Source organism: Dama dama, chromosome 11, assembly GCF_033118175.1.
Source record: "Dama dama isolate Ldn47 chromosome 11, ASM3311817v1, whole genome shotgun sequence".
Classification (NCBI taxonomy): Eukaryota; Metazoa; Chordata; class Mammalia; order Artiodactyla; family Cervidae; genus Dama; species Dama dama.
The window spans coordinates 14,295,477-14,308,661 of record NC_083691.1 but is presented as its reverse complement, the minus strand read 5'-3'; the positions used below and the strand labels follow the sequence as shown (position 1 = coordinate 14,308,661).

The 13,185-nt window shown below is 44.4% G+C and overlaps 1 protein-coding gene across 4 annotated transcripts in view; it reads right to left on the bottom strand.

The window, feature by feature from the left end:
• Positions 1-13,185, bottom strand: part of GGTA1 (glycoprotein alpha-galactosyltransferase 1 (inactive)) — a 72,467-nt gene that overhangs the window by 12,574 nt on the left and 46,708 nt on the right. For 3 of the 4 annotated variants that reach the window (XM_061154750.1, XM_061154747.1, XM_061154748.1), the window contains 4 exons: positions 9,761-9,849; positions 3,244-3,279; positions 1,258-1,323; positions 605-697 (listed from right to left, as the gene is read on the bottom strand). In XM_061154750.1, the coding sequence (XP_061010733.1) occupies positions 605-697; positions 1,258-1,323; positions 3,244-3,279; positions 9,761-9,840 (275 nt within the window). In that variant the 5' untranslated portion in view covers positions 9,841-9,849. The remainder of the gene's footprint in view (positions 1-604; positions 698-1,257; positions 1,324-3,243; positions 3,280-9,760; positions 9,850-13,185) is intronic. The other variant, XM_061154751.1, reaches the window with a different exon arrangement.

Sequence of the window (13,185 nt, the reverse complement as noted above, 5' to 3'; positions counted from 1 at the left end):
ATGCACATACACACATACAGAGAGGCAAAAATCCACATAAAAATACCTATCTTTCCTCAGGTGATGCCCTCTGGTTTTCTGTTGATTTCAATTTTTAAAAGGCTGTTTTTAACCCATTCAGCTAGTTTCTGAACACATTAATGGATAGTGACCAGTAGTTGTAAAACACATGGGTGTTTGATAAACACTTGTTGTATGCTTGCTTAAAGAATGTACACATGGCCCTACAAGCTTCTGTAACATCACTGCCATTTTACAAACGAGTTAACTGAATCTCAGAATTTTCTTGCTCTGACTGTAGCTTTGTAGCTTTCCATAGTACCCTGTGGCCTATGAGACCCCCTTCAAGCCCCAGTATTTTGTGATTCTTCTGCTGCCATTGGCTGACTGCTGTCAGAATCATTGTAGTTATTGCTCAAACAAATAAGTCAAGATAACCAGCCTCTCAAGTTTCTCATCTAACCTGGTGTAAAGGTCTAATAGATGCTAAGTCTCTGTCCCCCTAGTCAGGGCTGTTCTCCATGGCACTGTTGCCTCCATAGCTCCTGCCCCTTTATGCTGAGCTATGGATTTACTGGAAATGGGGCGACGCTTCTTTTCTTACAATGGGTTGAACCAGTCCGATAGCTTAAGCTTGCTTTCGTCTTCCTTTCTGTGTTCCTTTTCTTCGTCTATGTCTTCATCTTCTTCGTGGTAACTGTGGGTCATACATACAAATGGAAAAATAAGCTGAGGAAGGCAAGGAGGATGACCTATGGTATCAGGATGGTGGCTGAGGACCTTACAAAAATGGGTTCCAAGGCAGAAAGCTTGTTCACCAAGTGAATGTCTGGAGAAAGGTTCATGATACTAAACGTTTATTCATAAAGACGTGCTTTTGTTGAAATGGTGCAACACTCAGCTTGCTTATTATCCTTCCAGGTCAGCACAGTTAGCAATTTAATGACCCAACAACCATCAGGTTATTTCAAGAGGAGGGAAAGCTAATAAAACAGTCCTCATAAAAACATTTTAGTTTATGATAGGCTTCCCTGCAATCCCAACTTTAGCCTGAACTTCACTCACCCTCAAGTTAAATGGGGAAAAAATAAAAACATGACCACCAAACTTAATGCCCCAGTCCCAACCATGAAATAGAGGCCTTGTGTGTTTCCAATAAGCCAGAAATACAAATGACTGAGGTCATGGCTGTGAAACCATTCTATCTGGACTCTATAGCATTGGGTGGATAAACAGATCACTATGCGACCGCCTTACCCATTATTAAACCATCTCGGAAACCACCAGCCCTTCTGAATGCTGCTGCCACCAACTTCTGGGTTTCTAAGAAATGAGAAAAAACGAAAAACATTTTTAGAAAATGAGGCAGTCCCAAACGGGGGGGTTTTCCAAACTCTTTTTATGGCAGGTCATTTAAAATTTTGCTAAAAAGTCGCTCATTTGTAAAATGAACACAAGTGACACTGCTGTAGCTGAATGGGAGAGGATGAACCTGACACAACCTAGATCTCCCCTCCCGTGGGCAGCCCCTGGCACTCAGCTCATCCAGGGACCCCCACAGAGAGAGAAGGAGAAAAACGGAATGACAGAGTGGGGTGGGGGGGCGGATACTAATCCATATATCTGAATCCTGGGTCTGCCGCTTACTAGCTGGGTGACTGTGAGAGGACATTTTCCCTCTCTGAATCTTGAATTTTCTCCTCTGAAAAGTCAGAGATAATAATAACAACAAGAAGAAACCTACCACGAGGGTGGCTTTGAAAACTAAATATAAGTAGCATACACAAAAGAACTTTCTAAGATGAAAATTACTGTAGCAAGTTGGAGTCTTTAAACAAAATGGTTCACACTTCCAAGAAGGATCTCTTTGGCTAAATGAGGAGAATCTGAGTTGCTACAAAGTTCAGCAGTGACGGACGCAGGAAATCCGAGGATCTGTGAACCAGAAAGAAGCTCAACCAACTGTAATTAGAAGCCACTTTCACCAGCGCATACTGACGTGTCTACACTCCCTGTGAGAGCCTCTCCAGGGTGGGGACCTTCTAGAAGAGGGAAAAGAAACGGAAACCAGGAAACAATACCCTCAGTTGGACAAATAAGGTGGTGAGGTATGAACAGCATAATAAAAAAGAAACATGTTTTAAAGCCCATCCCATCACTCAAGAAGTGCTTGAAGTGGATTATGATTAAGAAAGCATGCTGCTGCTGCTAAGTCACTTCAGTCGTGTCCGACTCTGAGCGACCCCATAGACGGCAGCCCACCAGGCTCCCCCATCCCCAGGATTCTCCAGGCAAGAACACTGGAGTGGGTTGCCATTGCCTTCTCCAATGCCTGAAAGTGAAAAGTGAAAGTGAAGTCGCTCAGTCGTGTCCAACTCTTAGCGACCCGATGGACTGCAGCCTACCAGGCTCCTCCATCCATGGGATTTTCCAGGCAAGAGTACTGGAGTGGAGTGCCATTGCCTTCTCCGTAAGAAGGCATGGTTATAATAAATAGGGAAAAACTACAAGAACAAAAATGAAGCAAGAGGAAACAAACATGTTAGTCACTCAGTAGGTATGTTCACATGACCTTGATCATCTGAGCCACTCTGGGAAAATAAAAGTTTTACCTTTATTCTTGTGACTAAGATACTGGTTGAATGGGTTTGAGCAAATTGCCAAGGTCATATGACATGTAACCATAAAAGCCAAGATTTAATACCAGGGGAGAAATTATATCAAAAATGAAGGTCAAGGAAAGTACAAGCAGTTGAACATAATACTTTGCTCTGAGCTTCCTGGCAACCAAGCCAAAGATTGAAAAATCAACGCTTGTAGAATCCTCAAGGACAATAATAACAATACTACTACACCACACACTAGTTCATCAGGAGACCCACACTTTTCTCCTGATCCTTTATCACAATGAAATTTCTTGCAAGGGTCTTTATGCAGCATGTGGTGGGTAGCCTAATGGACAATATCTACCCTGATTTTTTTATAAGCAAGGCAGGAATGTTCTCCAAACAAGACTACTTGAAGAGATTAGATACTTGATGAAAAGCAAGGACAAAACATGAGTCATGGCTCTAGACAGAAAAGACTAAGGGGCTAGAGGAATACAGTCCAGACTCCTGAGACCCTTCCCCTCCATCTGTGACCAGAGCAGTGTCACCACCTGCCACGTTAAGAATGGACTGTAGGGGAGCCAGAGCGGGCAGGGGGAGAACCCCATAGATACCTAGAATTAAAAGCACTTACCTTGATGGGTTTATCCAGAACAAAGAGCCTTCTGGGCTAAAAGCAAATGAGAAATAAAAATGTATCATATTACTTTTAATTCAGAAAAGCTATTTTGCAGCCATTATCACTGAAGCCCCAGGCCAAATTGAGAGCTTGGGTTTTGGCTACGCCCAGGTTTCCATTCATTTCACACGCTAGCAAAGTAATGCTGAAAATTCTCCAAGCTAGGCTTCAACAGTACGTGAACTGAGAACTTCCAGATGTTCAAGCTGGATTTAGAAAAGGCAGAGGAATCAGAGACCAAATTGCCAACATCTGTTGGATCATAGAAAAAGTAAGAGAATTCCAGAAAGACAGCTACTTCTGCTTCACTGACTATGCTAAAGCCTTTGACTGTGTGGATCACAACAAACTGTGGAAAATTCTGTAAGAGATACAAATACCAGACCACCTGACCTGTCTCCTGAGAAATCTGTATGTAGGTCAAGAAGCAACATTTAGAACCAGACATGGAACAATGGACTGGCTCAAAATTGGTAAAGGAGTATGGCAAGACTGTATATTGTCACCCTGCTTATTTAACTTAAATGCAGAGCATATCATGAGAAATGCTGGGCTGGATGAAGCACAAACTGGAATCAAGATTGCCAGGAGAAATATCAATAACCTCAGATATGCAGATGACACCACTTTTATGGCAGAAAACAAAGAGGAACTAAAGAACCTCTTGATGAAGGTGAAGGAGGAGAGTGAAAAAACTGGCTTAAAACTCAACATTCAAAAAACTAAGGTCATGGCATCCAATCCCATCACTTCATGGCAAATAGATGGGGAAACAATGGAAACAGTGACAGATTTTATTTTCTTGGACTCCAAAATCACTGCAGATGGTGACCACAGCTTACTCCTTATAAGAAAAGGTATGACAAACCTAGACAGTGTATTAAAAAGCAGAGACATTACTTTGCCAACAAAGGTCCATCTAGTCAAAGCCATGGTTTTTCCAGTAGTCATGTATGGATGTGAGATTTGGACCGTAAAGAATGCTGAGTGCCAAAGAATTGATGCTTATGAACCGTGTTGGAGAAGACTCTTGAGAGTCCCTTGGACTGCAAGGAAACCCAACCAGTCCATCCTAAAGGAAATCAATCCTGAATATTCATTGGAAGGACTGATGCTGAAACTGAAGCTCCAATACTTTGGCCACCCAATACGAAGAACTGACTCATTGGAAAAGACCCTGATACTGGGAAAGATTGAAGGAAGGGGGAGAAGGGGATGACAGAGGATAAGATAGTTGAATGGCATCACCGACTCAATGGACATGAGTTTGAGCAAACTCTGGGAGATAGTGATAGGGAAGCCTGGCGTGCTGCAGTCCATGGAATTGAAGAATCAGACACGCCTGAGCGACTGAACAAGAATGAGGTTTCTACCTTCCTTTGAGATAAAATCAATGACACCAAGGGACTTTGATCACTTCTAGATTACTCAGAACAAGGAGTGGTCAGAAGATCTCGGGAGAATCTCAAATCCTAGTTTAAAAAAATAAATAAATAAAAGATGGCCGCTCTCCATTGTCCGCGGTGGCTTCGCTGAGGGACAGGGTTCCCCGGACGGCTCCCCTCTTGCTTCCTGGTGGGGAACACCATGGCCCAACCGTCCCTTGCCCAGGATTTATCTTCCCCCCAGAAGACCAGTGACTGCAGAGCCGGCACCCCACCATCTCAGGGCCTCCTCAAAGGGCGAGCAGCCTCAAAGGGCACTTCTGAGGCTAACGAAGGCAGTGAAACCATCTGAAGGCATCTACAAGACTGAACCAGTGACTGACTCCTCAAGCAGACCACCTCCCTCCATTCCACAAATACTTGCTAAGCGTGTGCCACATGCCTAGCGCTGGGGATACAGTGCTGGCTGAGACAGACAGAGTCCCTTTGTGTCCTTGTGGTACAGACAAGCTAGTAGGGAGGGCAGACCCTATACACACAGCTACAGGACTTCAAGCTCCAAGAAGGGCTGTTAAAAAAAAAAAAAAAAAAAGCATAAGTAACTAGGAGCACTTAACAGGAAGACCTGGAAGGCTTCCCAGAGGAGGGAACAATGTTTTAGCTGAGTTCTGAAAGATGACTAGAAATCCAGGGGAAGAGAAATTAGAAAGAGTGTCTCTTGGAGACCAACAATATATACGCAAAGGCCCTGAAAAAGGAAGGAGGCATTTAAATGTGCAAGGAAATAAATGAAGTAACCGGAGGTCCCCTCGCTGTGGCCTGCTCTGGATTTTGCCCTTGAAGAGTTTTAGGCAGGAGAGGGACGGGGTCGTCTCTGCAGGCAGTATGAGAGTAAATGGGGTGACTAGTCAGGAGGTGTTGGCAGCGGTCCGGGCCCAGGTCACGGCAGCCAAAGAGATGGAGAGCGCAGAGTGCACTGACTTGAGAGATACTCTGGGGGAAAAGGGATAGGACTTGTCATACTGGATTCTTCCACTGTTCTGCACATGGAAGCTGTGCCCAATGGTTAAATCTTTCTTGCTTCCTTCTCCCTGTGAATATAAGGGATAGAGCCTGGATAGAGTTCTGGACCTGGGCTCAGGCACCTGCCCTGGCTCTGTACCTGTCTGGCCCTAGCTGCCCTCATCACTGAAAAAAAATATAAATGACTAATACTTGTTTCAGACTCTGCCTTCTGCCCCTGCTGGGAGTCCATATCTTTTGACCAGTGTGAAATGCATGCCCTCTTTCCACCTACAGTTACACCTCTGAGCTCAACACTTGTGGACCAAGTTCTAATGTCTCTTGTTTCTAAATCTGTTTATTGATCTGACAATATTCATAACAGCTAATACTTGGCAGGGGACTGTTCTAAGCAATTGACATGTATTAACTCATTAAATCCTCACAACAATCAGCAAAGGAGGTTCTATGCTTCCTCAGAGGCACCTAGGCATTAAGTGGTTTTGCCTAAGATTGGATTGCTAGAAGAAACAGTACTTGAACCTGGGGAATCTGACTCCAGACCCGACAAGAGGGGGTTAGGAAGAAGGGAAAGAGGAGGGGGAAGGCCCTCTGCAACCTAGCACTCAGACCCCCACCAAGTGCTTAGGACATCAATTTGTAGAGTCAGTCTTGCCATCTTGTTCCATCTTTTAAATTTGCCATCTTGCCCTTTTCACCCTCCCCTCCCAGAGGCCTGTGACATTTCAGGTCCCAGCAACATATTCATATTCATATTCATCCTTCAAGGCACAATTCAAATGCCCCCTCTCCTGTGGCTTCCCTGGTATAATCTGAGTATAGCGACTGGCACATAGTAGCTACTCAATAAATATTTGTAAATGAGTGCCTCTGCCCCCCCCAAAGAAACAAATCGCTCTCTAAGTCAAACATAATCTTTGCCTCCTTGAATTCTCATGGTTCCTTTTCTCTCCCTCTGATATCCTTCCTTAGCTTTGCATTGTTGATATTGATGTACACATCTGCTTGCTCCATCTAGAGTTTAACCTCCTGAGGGTAGGAATTCCCTCTGCCTCACACTGTATCCCTCACAGCACTTGGCATGAACAACCAGCTCAAGAAGGAGCCCGGACAATAAATCAGATCTGAGTTCCAATTAGAACTTGAACATAAATTCACTGCTAAGTTATTTCACCTATTCAGTCTCCATTTTGTCTCTTAACAAATAGGAACCCTCAACTGAAGGAAGGGTTGTATTGTGGGTCACAGAATAAGCTATATTCAGACAGCCTCAGATCTAAATCTTCCAGAAAATGTGACCTTGCACATTCACGTTTAACACTGTGGAGACTTAGTGTTCCTCACCTCGATACATAGACTATGTGGACTAATACTTAGCTTGCAGGGTAGGGAATGCCCAGTACAGTTCCTGGCACATGCGAACGCTTAAAAACTAGCAGGTACCATCATTAAAATCATCTTCACCATCATTACTTTATCATAAATGTTTAAAGTTTCTTCCATCTCTAAAATTCTAAGATTTTTTTTTTTTCATCCAACCTCAAATCAAACCCTGTCCTTGATGACATTCTTTCAGGATGCTCTATCGGTAATAGTCTCTACTAATCAGTTGATGTGTTTGATTGCATTACTTTAAAACCCTTTTTAGCTAAAGTGCTGCCTACCTGTCTAAGGTGAGTGCCCTCAGCTCACCTCACACCATCACAAGACCAGTTCTCAGGGTGGCAAAGAATCTGTTGCCTCTTAAACCTCTTGCAGACATTCAAATAGATTCCCCACATTGAAGAATGATGTGGCTGCCGTCTGGGTGCCAGACTATGGCCCTGAAGAGCAGCCAGAAGCTGCTCTAGTTACTGTGTAGAGAGTGTACCCAGTACGGCAAAATAACCCTCTTTATGGGAGGCCAGTGCCAATATGCACATTTGGGCCTTTGGCTCCCATATTTTAATTTTGTGAAGTACCCAAAATTTGGAAGTGTGACTCTGGCTGCAATTCAAAATGCCAAGGTTATCCAATCAAGCATTCAGAGCGTGAATGCTCTCAAGGCTACCTACACAAGCATCTCAGCTCAGGGCAGGACCCCAAAGGACGCGCGCTCTTCTGTTGGATTCTTCTAACTGCTGGAGCTCTTCCTTCTATTTGCTAAAATCCCCTGTCTTATCTCTGAGCAGATGAAGAGAAGGTGGTGATGATGGTGATGGCAGTGAACGATTACTGAGTGCACTGCCCTAAGTGCTTTATACACAATAACTTATTTAATCCAACAGCCCTATGAAGCAGGTACTACTATTATGCCCATTTTAAACAACAGGGAAACATTGAAAACCAAGGAACAGAGTGGCGAAGTAGCTTGCCCAAAGTCACGGAGGAGGTAAGTCATGGCGCAGGACCAGCCCCGGGCAGCCTAGTTCCAGACTCCAGCCAGGATACTTGCTCAGCCCTCAAGTAACGGGAGCCCCAGCGTCCCTGCATCCAACACTGAGTCATCTTTTCTTCGGACTAAGTACCCACAGTTTCCTTCAATTCGAAAGACCTGGTTTGTAGGCCCCTTTAACATGGTCACGCTCTAGCTTGTCCTGTTTCTTTTAAAATGAGTTGTTCAGAATGCAACAATAATACTCCAGAAATGGTTAGGTCACCCTGGGGAAAAACAGCTCCAGAGTCTAGAGATTCCTCCTTCCACTGATGTACCTGAAGGTGCAGTCCCTTTATAAGTAGCCAGGACAGCCCTGCCAGCTCATCAAATCTTAGAATTTAAGAATTGAAAGCGAGATTCTAATGTTTAATCGAGCCATCATCTTGAACTTGGGAAGCTACTAAGACACTCCACCATGAAGATATCAATGGTGACAAGACAGTGCTCCTGGCCCAGAGTTGTACGGTGGCCTTATTTATTTATTTGTATTTATTTATTTTTAATTGGAGGATAATTACAATATTGTGTTGGTTTCTGCCATACACAAACATGAATCAGTCATAGGTATACATATGTCCCCTCCCTCTTGAACCTCCCTCCCACCGCCCACCCCATCACACCCCTCTAAATTGTCACAGAGCATTAGATTTGATCTCCCCGAGGCATCCAGCAAATACCCACTGGCTACCTATTTTACATATGGTAATATATATGTTTCAATGCTGTCCTCTCAATTCATCCCACCCTCTCCTCCCCTCACTGTGTCCACAAGTCTGTTCATGCCTGCATCTCCTTTGCTGCTCTGCAGTTTCATCTGTACCATCTTTCTAGATTCCATGTGAATGCATTAATATATAATACTTGTTTATCTCTTTCTGACTTATTTCATGATGTATAATAGGCTCTAGGTTCATCTAGAGGTGTAAAGTGGCCTTTTTGAAAGAAAGGCTGAACTGTACTGATGCCTCTTAAAGTCAAAACCATTGTGCATTTTTGTAGCTGCCTGGGGAGACTTCTTTCTGTCAGAAGCCTCTCCAGCTGGAACCTCCGAGGCATTATAGTTTCTCAAAACACAGAAGCAGCTCAAATATTTGAGGTGAGTCCATGGATGAATTTGAAAACTCAGAAATATTTCATTCATTTTGTTTTCCAGAGTCAAAAAATAAAAAAAGACAAAGCACTCAAAAGTTTAGCCAGGCACAAATGAATCACCAGCGACTCAAAGTGTATTTTGCAGCAAAAGTCAACAACTTTGAGTAGTTCCTTTGAACTTTGCAAATATTTTAGGACTGCAAAAATCAGGGTGAACTTCTCGTGGAATTCCTGTCTGAAATTTCTTAATGTAATTTCCATATCTGGTCATATAAATAATTTAATATGACATTTTGATCTTAATAGGACCTTACTGTTTCTGGCTCTAGCCTGCCCAGAACTGCAAAGTTATATAAAAATTGAGGTATTAGGAACATGGCAGGAAGAAAGATAATTAATTACTTAGAAAGTGCTTGAAGATTTAATGATTTTAAAACAGTCTTTAAAGTCTAGGGCTCAGGGAAACAGGAAGGAAGGAATCCTAATTTTAATTCAACCTGGTGACTTGACTGATGGAGATGCTCATTAACATCACTTTATCATGTTCCATAATTACCTGTGGATATATTCCCAAAACACAACAATGACAGTTGAGACAACCAGCATTGACAGAATCACTTTTCCTTTGACATTCATTATCTTCTCCTGGGAAAAGAAAAGAAGATGGGGGGGAAAGAGATTAAATATATCAAGAGTGGGATATGATTTTTATTTTTTCAAGAAATGTTTCTACCCATATCCTTTCTAAAAGGAAAAGGTGATGAATATTTAACAAGCACTAAGTGAGCATGTTCTGGGCTTCCCCAGTGGCTCTGCAGTGAAGAATCCGCCTGCAATGCAGGAGATGCAAGTTCGATCCCTGGATGGGGAAGATCCCCTGAAGGATGGCATGGCAACCCACTCCAGTACTCTTGCCTGGAGATTGCCATGGACAGAGGTGTCTGGTGGGCTACAGTCCATGGGGTCACGGAGAGTTGGACACAACTAAAGGAAGTGAGCACACACACATGCAAGGAGCAGGTTCTATCTTAACTGCATGGGTCTGCAATGGCAAATGAGCCAGTTCAGCGAACTGATGTGGCCGCCTGGGTTGCAAAAGATGCTAAGGCCACTTTAAGGCTCAGAGGGAAAGTTTCCTGAGTGTTCACAAGGTCCACCATGGGCGTGGGAGAGGGTTTACTTCTTTTTATTGGAGTACAGTTACTCTAAAATGTTGTATTCATTTTCACTGTACAGTAAAGTCAATCAGCTACACATATACACATTCCCCCTCACTTTTAGATTTCCTTCCCATTTAGGTCACTGCAGAGCACTGAGGACAGTTCCTTGTGCCATACAGTAGGTTCTCATTAGTTATCAGGTTCTCGTTAGTTATCTATTGAATACCCAGGAAGATCTGTATGTGAATCCCAATCTCTCAATTCATCCCCTCTCGCCCCTCCCCCACTTGATAACCTTAAATTTGTTCTCTACATCTGTGACTATATTCTACTTTGCAAACAAGTTCATCTGTACCATTTTTCTAGAGTGAGGGTTGAGCTAAATGGTTCCTGCAGATGCTGGCCTCCTCTGACTTGATAGCCCTGCCTCTCAGCATGTGACTTTGAGGAATCATCAAGTCCATGGCTCTGCTGCCTCTGATATCCTAACTATGCGCTCCCTCATTCAGAGGGGAAAACAATCTGGTCTTTTACAGTTGAGACTCAACCATTTCCCAGGTGGCCTTTCCCTACCACACCCACATAGCTGGTGCACAGTGGGTACATAAATATTTCTTAATTGCTGCATGAAATTGTGATCAAAGGGGGAAGGGGTGCGGGGAGAGAATTACAGCTTGGGAAGCACTTTGATTTGGGTGGTTGGGGAAGGGTTCACTGGGGAGATGACTTTAAAGCTTCCCATGGGGTGAAGATGGGATGGAAAAGAAAGTACCATGAGAAGGGATGAGAATATTTCAGAAATAGCATCTACACCAGGCTGACTAGAGAAAAACCTTCCTATGTGTGGGAAAAACAAAAGCAAAAAACCTGGACAAGAAAAAAAATAGTGCAGTTGTCCCACTTGAATGAAAGAGGGGGGGTGGTGGTGGTGATGGCCGGAAGTCAGAGGGTGGGCAGGGGCAGTCAGAGGCTGGAAGGGCATGGAAAGAGAGCGGGGACCCACAAAAGCATCTGAAGCTTTAGAGTCACCCAACCCATCTTCATTCAGAGAGACCCATCTGGGCACTGGGTGTGGGGAACAGATAAAATGACAAGCTAGACCATTCTAATTGCAACAGAGGAGAGGGGCTGGAGACTTCCCTGGTGGTCCAGTGGTTAAGAATCTGCCTGCCGATGCAGGGGACAAGGGTTCGATCCCTAGTCTGGGAAGATCCCACATACCGCAGCGCCTGTACTCTAAAGCCCTCGAGCCACAACTACTGAGCCTATGTGCTACAACTACTGAAGCCCAACACGCTCAGAGCCTGTGATTCACAACAAAAGAAGCCATCGCAGTGAGAAGTCTGTGCACCACAACTAAAGCGTAGTCCCTGCCCACCACAACTAGAGGAAGCCCTTGCATAGTTAAAAGGCCTAGGGCAACCAAAATTAAATAAATAAATTTTTTTAAAAAAGAGGAGATGGGCTGGCTCAGTGGTTGGTTTCATTCAAAACATACGTTGGAGAGAGAATTGATAGGATTTGGCTGGTAATTTAGTCGTTAGGGATAAAGGAAGAAATAAGGTTTCTGCTTAAGCAGGTAGGTTGTAGCATTTAGTCAGATTGGTTGGAGGAGGAATAGGCTTGGAGGAAAGTAATCATGAGTTCCCTCTTGGATGTGTGAATTCAAGGAGCGTGTGAACACCTGAATGGAAACTCACAGGCAAGCCGGAACTCAAGTCTGAAGCTCATCAGAGAGGTGTGGGCAGGCCGTGCAATTGGGGAGTGTCCATAGACCAAGGATGATACTTAACATGAAGGGAATAAATTCAATTACCAAGGAGATAATGGAGAGAGACAAAAGGGAAGGAGGAGGGCCCTGGGCTGAAGCTTAAAGATGACGACACTCAAAGGTAGGTTAGAGAAAGGGGCGAAAAGGAGAGGACCAGCAGGTGGAGAAAACGTGAGAGTAGACGTCTGGGAGCCAACGTCATCGCCTTGGTGAAACCACTGGTGGAGAAACGGACAACGTGTAGTCAGTCAGGCTCTCCTGTCCCACTGTCTCACAGCCTCACACCTTGTGTTCTGTAAACAACAATACTGCTGACCTTGGTAGCACTGGGCCTGTGTGCCTACCTGGCCATGGGCCACTTCTGTCTGTCTTAGTATATCAGTAGTCTTTGAAGACTTGCTGCTGGGAGAGAATACACATGTCTGCAGTCCCTCCGGCTACTTGAGCCTTCTTCCAGCTTCCCTGGCTATGCCTTATCTACCCTGGGTCCAGTGAACCGTGTGAGTAGCAAGACACCACTCCCTACCCCCGACCACCAGCATAGCCCCCTTTCTCTCCTCTGGCTCCCCCATCACCCTGTTCACGTTGCTGCACGTATCACCTTGGGAGGCAGCTCACGTGGCAACATCCACACTTGGCTCCATCTCCTCTGATCATTCCTATGAGCTTCCTGAGGGCGGGAGGGGCGTCTTCTTATTCAATCCTGAATCCCCAGTGCCCTCAAAGAGCAGAGGGGGCCGTCACCTAGTGAGTGTGTGAAATAAAGTGAGAAGGTACCAAGACAGTCCTTCATGGGACAGGTTATTCTCTCTTTTCAAAGAGGGTTCTGAAATGATTCCTGGCTTGGATCTCCTGTGCTCCATCACCTTTATTATTATTTTCTTTTTCCTCCCTACTTTTTAAACAACTTTTTGGCCTCGCCGAGTGGTATGTGGGATCTTCGTTCCCTGACCGGTGATAGACCCTGCACCCACCCCCAGCATTGGAAAAGCGGAGTCTTAATCATTGGACCACCAGAGATAGTCCCTTCATCACTTTTATTATTAAATC